This window comes from Carlito syrichta, unplaced genomic scaffold (assembly GCF_000164805.1).
Source record: "Carlito syrichta isolate Samal-C Ts95f unplaced genomic scaffold, Tarsius_syrichta-2.0.1 Scaffold142905, whole genome shotgun sequence".
In the NCBI taxonomy this organism is placed as follows: Eukaryota; Metazoa; Chordata; class Mammalia; order Primates; family Tarsiidae; genus Carlito; species Carlito syrichta.
The window spans coordinates 72,095-88,290 of NW_007087001.1; the positions used below are offsets into that span (position 1 = coordinate 72,095).

The window sequence follows — 16,196 nt, forward strand, 5'->3', positions numbered from 1 at the left end:
TGAGTGTGCTTAACTTCCCAAGCTGACTTTCCTTAACCCTGCCTGCTTCTTTGTAAATAGTTTCTTTATTAAACACCTCCTAATGACCCTATTTGTGTGAGCCATCTGTTTCCTGCTGAGCCCCTGATAGATGCAGCTTCCAATCAAGAAAGTAAGGCTGCGATGTCCACAAGCACCAGCATGGAGCATTAGAAGTGCCTTTGGGGGCATTAACAGGACATTGTAAGTTCGGGATAAAGATTAGCAACGTGTCAAAAGTGGAAAAAATGAGCTTTCGGCCCAAATTGCTCTATTACAAGAAGAGAGCAGAAAACCCGTCAAGAGTAGTACATATATATTTGGGTAAGAGTGTGGAGAAGATGGTATATAAATGACTTGTGAATCATGCTGTGACGGTAAAGAATACTGAACAACAAATATTCAACTCCAAAAAAGTATATGTAAATACATAAAATATAATGATAAGGCCACTCTTACCAAAATCTAGCCTTATTGGCATCTTGAGAAACTTGTCATATGAGAGGGGACCCCAAAAAACCAAAATTCTCTTTTTGGAGGGTGGGCTTCTTGTAGTCCAGGCTTCCCCCACTACTTAGTGTTCTAGGAACCCATCAGCATCAGTGAACCAACTAGTGTTGCTGTGAAAGGCTGCATTCGGCTTCAATGCTTTTTTTTTTTTTTTTTTTTTGGAGATGTTTTCAGTGCATTTACCCATTTTATGATGGGTGATTTACGAGCTCATGTGCCCACACCGCACTGAATGTTCAGCAGTTTTTGACCAAAAACAGTATTGACCCCTGTGGCCTACCCTTCCTATTCACCCTGTCTTGTCCCAAGCACCTTTATTTCCTTTCCCTGGATGAAAAAATTCCTCAGAGGGAAATGTTTCATAGATATGGAAGAGGTGAAACAAAAAATGACAGAAGCCCTAAAAGGTGTCAAAATCGATGAGTTCAAAAACTGTGTTGAGCAGTGGAAAAAGCATCTCAATAGTTGTATTGAACTGAGAGTAATTTGAAGGTGACTGAAGTTTAAAATATGAGAAAAAATACATAATTTTTTATGACTAGATTCCGGTACTGGGGGCACCCCCCATATGTTGCTAAATCTCTGCCTTTGTTAAGTTAACATTTATTGAATCACCACCATAGGCCCCATGAGGAGACAAAAAGTAATTTTTAACATCTAATGACAGAACAAGACAATTAGTATCAAATGAACCACACACATATTGTCAAACAGACAATCGCAACAAAACACCTGAGAACAGAACTTAGAGGCTAATAAAATTAAAGCTTCACAGAAGTAGTTAGATGTTATCCAAATGGCAAACAAGAGAAGAAAATGGATGAGCAGAAAAGAATGATAAATTTGAACATCCAAGGACGAAGAGAGCTGGTGGTGAACAACGATGATGTTCCCCAATATTTGCTGTCTTATCTTCACTAGTAATGAAGTTTATCTGGGAACATGGCTAGCGTGAATAAAGTTTCGGTTTCCCAGCATTCCTTGTAGCCCTGTGTAATGTATGCCTCGGTTTTGGCCAATAGGATGAGAGAAGTGGTACACGAAACTTCCAGATCATGCCCTTCGAGAGAAGAAGTATGGCCTCACTTTCTCTTTTGCCCTCTCCTTCTGGTTCAAATATCCACACAGTGGTCCACCATCTTGGCTTTTATGGATGAAGGCAACACCCGAAGTTTGGCAGATCAATAACACACGGAGGGGCTGGGCCTTTGATGACCTCACAGAGTAGAGATAGCACACCAACTGAGACTCATGTACGTCTGCTGGGGTAGAGGGGCCCTTATGTGTATGCCATTGTTTTGGGGGGGGGTCTCTAGACACAAAACTATATCACAACCAATACAGAAAGCCAAGTGGATTGACGAGAGCAGCATTTTGATATAAAGAAACAGGAGATAAGCCAATAGGCACCAAATGGTAAAACGGTCTTAAAATCCACAAAGAGAAATTAAGCTAGGGGTTTCCGAACAAGAAAATCAGATCACCCAAAGTATTCTTGTGAACTCTGTAAACCAAACATGCCTTAAGACTTTTTTCTGTCAAATAACGCAACTGAACACACACACACACACACACACACACACACACACACACACCCTACAGAAACCCTGAAAAGTTAAAGTTTAAGAAAGTGGGTGACTGCACACTAGAACATGAGCTGTTGGCTACTGGTCTCTAAACTCTACTTTCCCGCATTTGTATATACACATCATTCAGTTAGATGAATGTGGCAGTCAAATGTTTAACTGATTACATGTGTCTCTAAAAACGAACCTGCACCATTCACTAACAGCTGTGAGCTACGAACTGTTGTAGTTCACGTCAGAAGGCACCTTACATTTGCTATCTTTTAAATTGTTCGTAATATATTTCCTTGGAATGAGTATGGCACATAGCTGAACGTTCTCAAATGTACCAGTATATGAATTGAAGTTGACTACCTGGTGATTACTCAGCTTAGCTGGGCATTTCTAATTTTTAGTGGAAGATCTGCGGGGTTGAATGTTCCAAACATGCGCAAGATACATTGAAATGGCTTTCCACAATGTCAGTGGGCGTGGTGTGGCTAAAAGCCTGAATGCTGTTTTGAAAGTTTAGGTGCAATTAGTGACCAAGTGCATTAACATTGCGCTAGATGTTTTCCTTATTCACTCAAGAAAGTTTAAAAAAAAAAAATCAGTGGCAATATTCCAAAAGGATTATTATCTTCGTCCCAGTAGCACTTGAAGGTCATGAGTCCAATTTAAAGAATATGCATCCAGGTTGGAAAAACACAAAAGGAGATGTGGACTTCTGTAAAGTGGGAATTCTCATTTCAAGATCATAACAGGCATCCCTTGAAGTGCAAAAGTACCATCCGGTTGACCAAGGGAAGGATCCTGGCTTCCCAGAGAGACAGCTTTCGAAGCGCTGGTGTCAATGTTTCCTGTAATTTTTAAATTACTTTCTCACTCCTGCCACATTAAGATCTCCTGGATGTATCATAAACTATTTATTGAGGGTGTTCAGCTGGAAAATTGAAAAGAAAGCCTTTCAAGGATTTTTCCTCTCTGAAACAGGTGGGAAGACAGAAAACAGCACTTGATTGTTTCTTTTGTTTCACCCAGGGTAGGCTTTTGAGAGTCTAGTGAATTTGTCATCCAATAAAAGAATTTTTATACATATACATTCAAATCAAACCTGGAAACAGGGTAACAGCAAAGGGAAATGGCTGCGTTTCATCACTTGAGCTGTTCATCAGGAAGTGTCAAAGCATATTTACCCTCTGAAAAATGTCAAAGCTAACACTTGATGTGATGAACCCACTCCAGCAATCTGAGAAGGCACTGCAATTTCTCCATCAATATTTTAGCAATCCCCCCAAAAAGTTCAAGCTAGCAAGGAAATGTATTAGGCTGCGCATAGCAAGAATAAAGATATAATCAAGCAATTCACTTTCAACTTAAACTATCCACCTCCAGCAAATGTTTTACAAATCTTTGCATGCATTTATACTATTTCAAGGTACCTTAACCTTCTTCACACAAATACCACCTCTAGGTTATAAACGGATCAGGCCAGAATAAAAGATCAGTGTGTTATTTCTTCAAATAGAATTTCTGTACATTTAATCATGCTGAATCTTAGAATATGTGCACATACTTTTAATAAAAGAAGCTCACATGTCGGTATCCAGTCCTACATGCTGTATTTCACAGTCAATGTGTAGAAATGGAACAGCAAGAACAAAACCTAGGGATCAGAAAACATGGTGCGTGCATGGAATGCCTCGCGGTTCGCTTTCACTGCATTGTAGGGTGCTGAAGGGTCATCAAGGTGAAACACTCGGTTTAGCTAAACTGAAGTCATATGGTTCAGGTTCTTAAATGTTACGTGAAAGAGTCTGCTTTTCTATAGGGAATAAAGAACCAGAGAAAGTATCCGAGCATGTAAGTAACACAGGTCGTCTGTACTTGAAGAAAAGGAATCCAGAAGTAACAAGCGAAATGGATTTGGCAGGAGTGATATCGATTGGAAGATGGGACGTTGAGCAGAGACAGAGTTGAGCAGAGGTAAGACTATGTTTTCATTCTGTAGGACTCACACGATTATGCAGACCAGTTGCCAGAGAGCATTCTTTCTGAGGTGAATAAGAAATCATAAATTAATTAGCTGTGATAGCACATGACTCACCATCGCTGATGGACTGGCATGCCTTTCATCAACCAGAACACTATGGTCACGGTTGGTCTTTGGGCCAGCTGGGGGGTGGGGAGACAGGACTGGCATGTTACTCTCAACAGACCGTTGGGTGTGTACTCCCTGGAATAAGAAAGCGATTTAGCAAATAGATACATAGTTTATAATCTAAGTTAGGTTAGTGCCTGCCATGTAAGGGATATTATATGACTAAAGAAGTCTTTACTCCTTTCTTTCAAGTATGTTACTCTTCAGGCTTATCATGGTCATTAGGAAACTTTTTCCACCATGGTCATTGGGATACACTTTCCACAGCTGTGCCAGAGAATTAGGTCTGATTGTAAAAGGCAAGAAATTAATTCTGCTTTAGCTGTACTCAAAGAAATGGCTACAAAAGCCGCATCCTCAGTTTTAGCAATAACACTTATTAAACCGCTTTAAGCAGATCATTACGAAAAGCACAGTGTCCTTCACTATTCAGATCAGTAGACTACCAGAAAGGAGTACTTTTCTTGGAAAATAATTGAAAAAGGCCATTGAGGAAAAAGAGTTCCATATTAAACAAAGGGGACCTAAACATATCTTGCACTAATTGCTGCTATAAAGAGAAAATTTGTACAAATAAAAATCATGTGAGGAAGACCAGGAGCATCTGCAGACAATCTCTGCCAGGGCTCCGATACGCCTATGTGTCCCATGGCCCATCTAGCATTTGGCAATCTGGGCAAGGTAAATAAAGCATAGACACAACAGCTTCCGTGACTTTGGGCAGTGGCAGTCACTATTTTCTGTCACCATTTTTCTCCATCAACATTTCAGCAGATGAATTACAGATTCTATGACTCAGACCTTGATGGACAATATTGGCAAAGTTGGACTAACCACAAATCTCTACACACCAACTCTTTGATCTTGAAAAACGGATCTATCTTCTGTCATTAAAAACATGTGCATAACCAAATTATCTTCTGACCCTGATAAAATAGATTTGAGTCCATCAGGTACAAGGGAAAAATTACTCTCTGAGGGCAAGTTAGTCTACAGAAGCTTCACAAATATTCATCAGTTTGTGAAACATGTCTTGGGACCCACTTTTTAATAGCACAGTACACAGAAATTTAAGAACAACGTGCACATTTGAACGGCTCAAGAAATTGAGTAAAACTATCAACCTAAACTGAAATCTTTCCGATATCGAATCTAATTGAATCTCTCATCTCTTGATTCAAATATATATATTTCATAAGTTTACTGCAAAGAAGAGCTATCAAATACAAAAATAGAAAACAAACTATTAAAATGCCTTGTACAAAGTATGTAAATCTCATCATGCTTTCTTTTGCTAAAAAGGATCTTTTCCACCACGTATCTTCAAGGGTCACATTCACATGAAAGTGTGCCATTGTATAGGTCTTTAAAAGTCCAGTTTTCTGTCACATTGGGAACACTACTGTCTATTTTTTACCTTCTTAAGACTGACAACAAAAATCCTATGGCCTCTATCACAAGAAAATCTAAAGCAAAATTTTAAGCTTAAAAAGAACATTTCCAAGTGTGTCTTTGAAAAGTCTGTGCCTTATTAAAATTTATTTGGCACAAACAACTTCTATTTTTGTCATGATCTTCTGTAATGATCAAGGCCAGTATGTAGGCTTGGTGGAGCTACCATATAAAAAGGACTAGGAATGTCCTTTACCCAAAAGTAAAGAGCCCCAGGGAACTTGAATAATAGTACCACTGTGTTTTTAAAAAATCATAAAATATGATCATGAAGAAAAAGAGAGCTGTGTGTCTCCTTACCTTAAACCTCTGAATTCGCTCCTTCCTAGCTAAGGTCTCCAATTTCTTTTTTATTTCCAGCTGATGGTAACGCTAAGCACACAGGAAAGAATAAAGGAGAGAATCATATCAGTCATAGCCAAGAATTTCTTAAAAGAAGATAATTCCAATAGCTAACTCTATTCCCAATCAACCCTCTTGTCACTGACATCCATGTGCAGGGGGAATACGAATTGGTACTAGTTGGCAATGCCATTCCAAACATATATTAGGCAGTTAAAGACATCCATAACCTTAAACCAGTAAATTTTACTTCTAAACCTGGGGGGACATCAGGATAATTTCGTAAAAATGTTTTATGCACAGAGATGCTGTCTGAAAGGCTTTTCTTTTCTTCAAAACAAAAATGCAGAGGCAATATAAGCTTCAAAGAGAATGGTGACGTTTTTTGCCACATCCATTTGAGGGAATAAAATATGACCCATCATTTAAATAAGGTTCATGCAGATGTTTAAAAAATGGAAAATGCACATCTTACAGGAAAAAAGGATGCAGAATTTCACAGAAATACAGTTTGATTAATCAAGCTTACATTGTGTGTCTGCCCCTGTTCTAGGAAGACGCTTGGCATGCATCATGTCTTCCTGGGCAACTCTAATTGCCAAGCAGGCCCATTTGACAGAGAAACCGAGGCAGGGGAACATGAACTGATCTCACGGCAAACATCTATTCAGTGGGGGAGTTGTCATTTCAACCTTGTTCTATCTGACACTAACTTCCTCCTTGTGGGTTTTTGTTTTTTCACAAAACCACGTCCCTGTCACAACGTAGCATCGTGTTACCAAGGTAGACCGATGAATAGAAAAGAGACCAAAACAATGCATGTCAATAGCAGTTTCAGAGCAGTTGTCTCCGAAATGAGGAATTATATGAGGTTATTTCCCTTTGCCATGCTTTTTTTATTTTTATATCTTTGTATGCTTTGAAAAGAAACCTCACTTTTAAAAAGTCTGCTCACAGTGGCAACTTGAAATCGACACACTTGAGTGTTTTCTTTATGGGCCCTTTGGAAAAAAATGTCTCTTGACACCCTCCCGCTGCCTTCGGGACCCTGCAGATTCCATCATCCCCTACCTAGACATCCGCTTCCTCTTCCTCTGATCTCACGCACTTATCGCCAAGCCATTAAACTCACTGTCAGCCATTCTCTACCTTCTGGTAGTGGCCCTCTACCCCCTGAGGGGAGCGGTGCTTCCCCACCACAGAAGCCGGTTCACCAAGGCCACCCATGCCTTCGTCTTCTGGGTCAAACCTAATCTCCCTTTTCCCCAGTGCTCTTCTGATTCAGTCATTCTGGAGCTTGAGCCAGCCTCCCGGCTCCCAGACTCTACTCTTGTCAGTTTTTCACCCCTCAAAGTTGCTGCATGCTTTTTTCACCCCTCAAATCTTCCCATCCAGCCCCTGTTGCTCCTGATCTCCCATGCCGCACACATTTCCAAGCAGGCTGAGACCTCAGCCTCGCTCTGGTCTCCCTCCTCTCCCTCGCCCCTCCCCGTTCAATCAGCTCAGATCTCTCCCCCGCCTCAGTCTCTCATAGACAGCTGCATTTCCTAGCGTCACCACGACTGCGGTTCCTCCACACCCTTTGGCAATGGTTTCCTAATTGACCTCCCACCTCCAATCTTTTCCAGCTCATTAATCCATCTTCCACATTTTTAGCGGCATCATCTTTCTAAAACAGCTCTGCTCGTTTATTTCACTCCCCCGCTGGAATACGTTTCACCGCCTCATCACCCACACCCCAAGCCTAGCTGGAAGTTCAGGCTCTCCAGGAACTGGGCCCCAGCCTATTGGACAGTGTCACTTCCTGCCACCACTTCCAAGGACCCACTGACCCACTGCACCATCTGGCCTCAGGGAGCTTCCTTTGGGGGGGCCACAAAGTTCTTCCACGTCTCTTCAACCTCACAGTTCCGGAATCCCTTTCCCACATTCTCAGGGGAACTCTCGCCCAGTCTCCCAGTGGCAGGACCTCCACTCAGCCTTCCCTGATTCCAACAGAGGACAGTCATCCTTCCCTTTTTCCCTGAGCTCCTTCTATGTGCTCCTCTCTTCTGACAGTCAGTCATTTTCTACAATATTTTATTATTTTTTAATGGTATCTCGCAGCTACAACACACAGCCTCATACTGGCACGTGGCAAGCTTGCAATTACTGTTTGTTGCATGAGTGAACACATGAATATTAATGCAACAATATTAGTAAGAAGCATCAGCATAGACTAAATGAGAGACAAACGTCACAGTTTAAAGGGAAGTATTACTTATTCTATTCTATGGATGCATTATATATTGTTATATATAAATTGTCTTAATTGGTATCTTACGTACTTACATATTTTAAGATATTTATTTCCAACTTTAAGAATGCACAAAGATTCTGAAATAGCAGCATATTCAACAGTTATGATGCGTCACAATGTGTCATTTCTGTGAGACTTTGAAAAACTGAACTTCAAAGATCAAGGCTAATACTGAACCCGTGCCTCGATTAAGTTTGAAACTAGGTATAGATTAGTTTTATGCTTTACTATTTATTTTTTAATAGAGTTGATGAATTCCAACTAATACTGTCATAAGCAAGTGAATTTGGGGGCCATGATTCTATGTAATTCGTGCACACGAAATAAAGCAAAGAATGAATCCTTAAGTCAACACAGCTACACATCTTACATGAACACTCCACTTGTTCAGTATAATGGCAGCATCACAGTAAATACTTTCAGTGGTGCCACACTTAGTATCGGTTTACTGAAGATGCTATAGTTGTTCATAAATGTTTACTGCACTCACAGGTCACCAGTATCAGGAGTCAAGTTTTCTGATTTACTGCTGTATGGTCAAGCCAAGAAGTGGCATAGTTTTTCCCAGAGATTTAAATGGCGTTTATGCTTGAAACTACACGTTCCATAGAGCAAGGCTGAAATTTATCAGATTAGCTAGACATCCCACTGAAAATGCCCTGTCAGATTTAAAAAAAGAAGTTGTAGATGCTTGAGTTGTGCATCTCTGTTGACCACGATGGCCTCCGCTAGGAGGGACAGCAGATGTTAAAATGCCTATTCCCTGAAATGGAACATACGGCCAAGCTTCAGAGTCTTCAAAGAATAACAGATCTGAAACAATCCATGGCAGTGGAATTACTGATATTTAAACAGATGTCACTTTTTTTAGCACATGGAAATTGAGGTACAGATGGTGAGGGCTGGTATGTTTTAGAGTCGCCATTGTGGATTTTTTAAAAATCTACATTTGGAAAGTTAAATATCACAAAATATATAAGGGTGTTCGTATTTTTCTCCAACCGAAACGAAGAAAAGCTTACGATGGTCTCCTTGCTCCTGGCTACCTAGAGAGATAGAGAGTATTTCTTTGTTTCCTTTCCTTTTGAATAAATACAGGAAGAATTCCTCTGCCTCTGGGCACAAACACATTATTAATGATCCTATTAGAAAATATCAATTATAAATAAAATAGGAATCTCTACCTCCATATCAAGGACCTTATGGAAAATAGCCTGAGCTAAGCACTCCCGGATGTACTTTTGGTGATCTCGCTTCATGATGTTTAGTTGGTATTCTTTTTCAGACAGGATTCTTCCACTTCTTGTGATCTGTCATGAATAAATAAAACATACACAGAAATACAAAGGAGAAAAGATGTTGTCGTCTACCCCAAATAAAGCAGGGGAGAGAGAGAGAGAAAAGGAGGCAAAGAGAGAGGAGGAAGAGAGACAGGGAGATGGGGGAGAGATAGGGAGGGGGGGGGGGAAGAGGATAGGGCTGGGGTGGGAGGAAAGGTGAGGGGAAGTGGCAGTGTCTTCTCAGCCTGAAGGAGATGCCACTATGGCTGATCAACTTTCGCTTTTAATGAATATTTCATAAGGCAAAAAGGAGAAAGGCAGTCTCGTATAGCCATCACTGTGAAAACATTCACAGGTGGTGCACTTGACGTTTAAAACAAGGTTTTCATTAGAGCAGCAATTTTCCCTTGATGGAACCCAGGTGTTCCTTTCTTTTCTCTTTCTGAGCCCTTTCCGGGAAGAAGGGGGTGGGGGGTGACCTTGAAACATGAACAGGAGCAGCGACCACAGGGCCGATGTTCTCACAGGAAATACTTAGAAGGGCAAACACGTGCACGACCATGGATCTCATCGGTTTGTTTTAAAAATAATTGGTTTCATTACTTTGTTTCCCCACTGCTTTTCCTCTTCCTCTCCCCAGCCCTGAATGTAATTTAATTTGTTAGGATTCGGAATTTTACAGATTATGTAGTACCATAGATAGAAGGTATTCGATATTGGTCTCAGTCGGCATCCTTGCAAGTCCCGGGGTTTGGGGGGGCGGTTTCTGTTCTTTGTTTACCCATTTTTCTTGTCTTTGAGTCCTCCTTGTGGGCATGTTTGCTGTGTAATTCTCCATCTCAAGTAAATGCAAGGTGCTTGCCTTCCGGACTGTTTGTCTTCTTGCCCGCTTATTAAACCCTACTCTCCTGTTCAAGTTTAATGCAAGCCGTGCATTTCTTCTTAATTTTTTCCTTAATTTTGCGTACTGTAGTTTTTTTTAACATATTGGAGTATTGAAATCCATGAGAGATATGCAACGAGTGATGGGTAATTGATCATCTTTTTTATAAATGCATTTTCCAATGGAAAAAAGAGGTTGTGGTTACAGAGGGTGTGCTTGGAATTACAAACCACCCAGTTTTTGAACGTGTTGTCATGAGATATCACGTCATGTGTGCCAAACCGGGGGAATGGTTAGAACGTCCTGACTGCCACTCCCTTGGCAGTGAACACCCGTCCTCGCCACGTCTCCCTTGGGCCTTTGTCTGAGCTCCCCAGCTAGAGCAGAAGCTCCCACCAGGCAGAGGTTCTTAAACTCAACCTTGCATCAGGTCACCTGGAGTGCTTGCTGAGAAACCAAGGGCCCCACCCCAGATTCAAGGACACATGGTCTGGGCAGGGCTCTGCGTTGGTCAGCACTTTCTAACAGGCTCCCGGGGGTGCTGAACACTGCTGGTGGAGAGTCTCTCTTTGAGCCACAGGGCTAGAAAAAGGGCGGCACCTTCCTCCTTTGAGGTGCTATGCTCATAACCAGTGTTCAATAAGTGCTTGTTAATGGTGCCGATAGGTAAATACTCGTCCTTTCCATTTGTACACGGAGCTCACAGACGATTATCCAGGGAAGTGTTGTTAACAGTAGCAATAATTATAACCAGCATTAATCTCCCGTCGCTCACTGCCACAACAATCCTGTGGGCTGGGTACTATTACCCACGTTTTATGATTGAGGAGGATGAGGCTGAAGAAGCCAAGAAGGAGATTTCTCAAGATTCTATGTCTTATGGACAGCAGAGCCGGGCTTCAGCCAGGTCTGTTTGATAACAAAGCCTGGGAGGCAAAAAGCAGGCTCTCTGAGATCGCTCAGCTGGAGAGCCAAGCACATAAACAGCAATAAAACGTAATGCATGTCCTTTTAACACCATGGCAACAACAGTGTTTTAAGAAGGCAAACAGCTGATGCTTGCTATGACCACACCCCTTTCTTTCCCTGGAAAACTAGAATGCTTTATAAAGGTTTTCACGTATACATTTAGAGAAATGGAAATTTTGTGAAAAGAATGGTTGTGAAGCTAATGACAAAACACAAATGTATCAATACCCCATCACAGGAAATAAAAAAATTTAAAAATTCAAGGAGAATTATTGACCTCTTCATGTCTTACACACCCTATTCTGTGAATATTAAAACGGTATTTTTTTCTGAAGATGGTAAAATGTTCCCTATGCTCAGCCCCCAATGGTTTCTAGTACACAGAATGTGTTCGATAAATATGTGTTGAACGAATGAACAAACAACCGAAATATGATCGTAGGGACTTTTCCTCAGTCATTTATAAGGTTTCCCAGCCGTCATTGTGACCCGTCTTTCCATCTTCTGAAACAACCTTCGAGAGGTAAATCAGAACATCAGAAAGGAAGTCACTTTTCTAAAATAAGCAGGGGGTAACATATGACACTGATTAGCTCAAAGAGGAAGCCTGAAAAGGTAGGGGATGATGTGACTTGATGAAACAAGCAGGTGGGTGGAGAGTCGGCCAAATCTTACCAGCCCGGTTCTTAAGAGATGCCGCCTTATCCTTGTGTTGTTAAAATATCCAGCCAGGTGTTTATCCGTAAGGCTATTATACGCTGCAAGTGACCTGAAATAGAAAAATAAAACCAAGACTTGGTGGAGGGTTGTTTGATAACCAAGGCAACCCTTGACATTCTTATCCCCACACAGTGCATAATCATTCATGTATCCAGGCTGCCCATCGTGTATGCATGCGTTTAATAAGCATGCATGGAGCACCTACTGTTTTCCAGGTCTTGGGATACGGACTGAGAGACGGTCCTGACTCTGGTTCTCTCACAGAGAAATACGGAAGTCAGACATGAACAAGTAAATTGGGTGGGAAAAGTCCAACAATGGAGATATGCACAAAGTTGCGGCAACACAGAGACGGACTGACAGCCTCTGGGGTCAGAAAAGGCCTCACAGAGGCATGGGGGGAACGTAGAGCCCACTTCGGTGGACGCATCTGCTCTCCCTGCAGTCCTGAACTCAAGCAAAGAAACTAAACTAAGCTTGGCTGGCCACTCAAGCTTACCTCCTCTCTCGTGGCCAGAAGGCAGCGCGGCCCCTCCACAGAGAAGGCCCTTTGCTCCCCTGTCAGCCGTGGACAAAACCCGGGGCACACAAGCCCCTCTTGGCCCAGGAAACACTCTCTGGCGCGCACTGCATGTGCTGTGTGCCCTCTGCTTCCCGCCCATAAGACCCTGAGTTATAGCTGGGCTCGGTGGCTCAGCCTGTCATCCCATGCCTTTGGGAGGCTGAGGTGAGTGGATTGCCTGAGCCCGCGGGTTCGAGACCTGCCTGGGCAGCAAGACCTCATCTCTACAATAAATCAAAAAATCAGCCGGGCGTGGTAGCACATGCCTGTAATTCCAGCTACTCGGAAGGCTGAGGCGGAAGGATTGCCGGAGCCCAGCAGGTGAGGCTGCGGTGGCCGGGAGCGGCCACTGCACTCCAGTCTGGGCGACAGAGTGAGACTCCAACTCAGAAAAAAACCCTGACTTACATTTCACATCATGTGGTATGTCATTGTCTGTTTCTTGGTCTCCTCTGATAGATTTGAAGCCCAGGCTGGTACGTTACTTTTAGTAACCCTACTGGTGTTATTTGTTGTGTATCTAAATAATCACGTGTTCAGTAAATAAGGACATAATTTTGTTTGGGACTTATTTTTACCAGCTTGAGTTTCCAACTAAATTTGAATACAGCATTTTTGAAGTGTTAACTTCCTCATTAAGTTTCATTACTCCCACCTCCAGTAAAAAAAAAAAACAAAACCCAAAATTCATAGATCACTTTTGATTTTTAGGGGCATTTATTTTGAGTTCAAAGAGGACAAGCTGGTTCCTTGATTACATGCTATACTTCAGTAGATGATCCATCTAGGTCTATATGTCAAAGCTGAGTGCTATTTTCTGTTTTAATCTATCCTTTATTAATTATTCTGTACCTTACAAAAACATTTTTACACACATATATGCACGCACATTCATATATAGACATGTACAAGATGTTAGTATATATGGCGTCCCCCTTCCTCCACAGGAACTATGTTCTGAGACCAGTGGATGCCTGAAACTGCAGATGGTACCAAACCCCACAAGTATTCTTTTTCTTCAATCTGTTATCCCAGACAGCTACTAAGTGATGAAGGGTGGGTAGCGTGTCCATCATGATACCCTGGACAAAGACATGACTCATGTCCCGACAGGATGCAGTGAGATGGCATGAGGTTTGATCAGGTTACTCAGGACAGCATGCAACCTAAAACCTGTAAACGGTTTATGGCTGGAATTTTCCACTTAATGTTTTTGGACGATGGTTGACATGGATAAGAAACCACAGAAAGTGCAACCATACATTAAGAGGGACAGCTGAATGTGTGATTAGAGGGGGGGGGACAGCAGGGAGAGACAGAGAGAGAGAACAAGAAAGCCTCAACACAGCCCTATTGGAAAGCTGCCTTTAAAGAAGTGCATATCCTGTTACCTGCAGTCAAGATTTACAACCTGTACATTTTATGAGCATCTGATCCTTAGCTTATTCCAAGACCAGAGCTGAGCCTCATATTATAGCATCAAGTAAATGTCATTAGCAACAACTTGACGTAGCTGTTTGCACTGCCTGATTTACATGGAAGTGGCACTGGGGAACTTTTCCTGTCTCCTTTCTCCTTCACGGCCCACCGCAGGAAAGTTCTATCCTGTCAAATCGCAAGAAAAGTTTAATTTTGTCCACAAAAGGGACTGAAAAGAAGTTGCAAAGCTTAGAAGCCAAGGTGCCGCATGAGGGTTGCAGACATGTGAACAACTGCAGAAACCATTATTTCGCTGGGTTTATGTAAAAAGACAATCCAAGAGCTTCAGCAAGGCACACAGAAAACGAGCTCTGGGTAACGCTTTGAAACCATCTTTGAAATGAACTGTCTTGGCGTCCTATAGTTCATCAAAGGTTTCCTGTCTCCAAAAGGTCAACATTGTACACCTTACCCTTTCTAAATCTCAGAATCTCTTTTCCGCTCCTCATTTCAGAAAGGTGAGCAGGTGCCTCTCAGTCCTAACAACCATGATTCCACAGTTCACAGATTCTTAAGATAAATCATCAGAGTGATATCCGATATCTTCCTTTGTCTGCTTCCCAGGCTCAAGTTTAAAAAAAAAAAAATCCGTCGTTTTGGAATAGCTGGGAGTGCTAAAACCTTGATTAAATGAAGTGGGGTCAAAAAGTTCTGATAGTATAAACCTCAACTCCTCTATTGACTGAGAAAATATCCCCTTCTTTAAACTCAGGCTTTGTGGCTTCTTTAATGCTGAGGTCCTAATAGTAATGCCTGGCCGTCTTTGGCACCTCCTAATTTTAATGCTGCTCTCTCTGTTCCTACTAAATGAAGTCATGTGTATGACGCCCCTCCAGTCTCATTGAGAGGTCAAGTAGGCCTCCAGCTGGATGCCACTCCTAAGGCAACTTCCTGCAAAATTCTCATCACACAGCCAGCCTTGGTAGGAGAGCTGAAGCCCAACCAGCAGGGTGCATCCAGGCTCAGTTATTTCCCTTTCAGACAATGCCTGACTTTCTTTTAAACTAAAACTTTAGATGAAGAAATTGTTTGATAAGGAAAATTGCACTAAGGTATATGCACGGATTTGGTAAAATGGTCAAGTGTAAGCGTGTCCACGGTATACATGTAAATGTCACCCTCTGCCTGGCCACCAAGACTTCTCTCCAGGGAGATGGTCACATCCTGCGTGGGCCCGTGTCTCAGTCACACCTGGGCAGCCAATTCTGTCTGCTCCCGTCTTCCTCACATGTGCTCAGTGTGGGCTTGGAGCGGCTCTTCAGCATTTACTCAATTACAAGAGCTTTGCTGACCAACACAGATGTAGGTACATGGTTGAGCTTTTCTGACGTGCCTGTTTTTGTCCTCTGCACTCATGGCCACTAATCCCATCCCCACCTTTTCTTTTCTTTTGTTTGCATGTGGCATAACCCCAGGCCAGATAAGGTGACCTTGCTCTGGGCTTGGTGACTGTACTGCCCCTTGAACACACCATTCCTTTTGTGTGCTGCTCTCTGCATCCATTGTCAAAGCTGGACTTCCCGGTCACGTTGCCTCAGCCCCAGGATCCACCCCACTCCCTGCCCATCAACGACTCTGTTGATCACAGAGGCCCCTGGGCCACTGTGACCATGTTACTCACAAGCCACAGTGTTCACGCTGGGCCCCACAACTCGCTGGGCAGACAGGTCTGGCGTGTTTGCTTCTTGATATGTGGACAAGACTATTTACCCAGCCCCGGGTCACCAGGTGGGGAAAACCCACTTTCCGGCTCAAGGCACCGGGGAAATCAGTCCCCTAGGAAACAAAGCAGCCCTGCCCCTAGGCTGGCTCCAGTTTCTCCCACGTGCAGACACACCCCGCATCCCTGGGGCCTGAGGACCAAAGCTGCCAATGCTGAGTCACTGGGGGAGCCGCCTTCCCAGCTAAGCTTCTCAGCACTTAACACTCAAACCCCTGCCTCTCTCCACAGAGAAT

At 42.6% G+C, this 16,196-nt stretch overlaps 1 protein-coding gene across 1 annotated transcript in view; it reads right to left on the reverse strand.

Annotated features, from left to right (window-relative positions):
* Window positions 1-16,196, reverse strand: part of ERICH3 (glutamate rich 3) — a gene marked incomplete at its 3' end in the record, with an annotated part of 93,538 nt that overhangs the window by 72,074 nt on the left and 5,268 nt on the right. The window contains exons 3-6 of the mRNA XM_021708552.1: window positions 12,155-12,248; window positions 9,532-9,657; window positions 6,007-6,078; window positions 4,201-4,329 (exon numbers count right to left, since the gene is read on the reverse strand). Coding sequence (XP_021564227.1) covers window positions 4,201-4,329; window positions 6,007-6,078; window positions 9,532-9,657; window positions 12,155-12,248 — 421 coding nt within the window. The remainder of the gene's footprint in view (window positions 1-4,200; window positions 4,330-6,006; window positions 6,079-9,531; window positions 9,658-12,154; window positions 12,249-16,196) is intronic.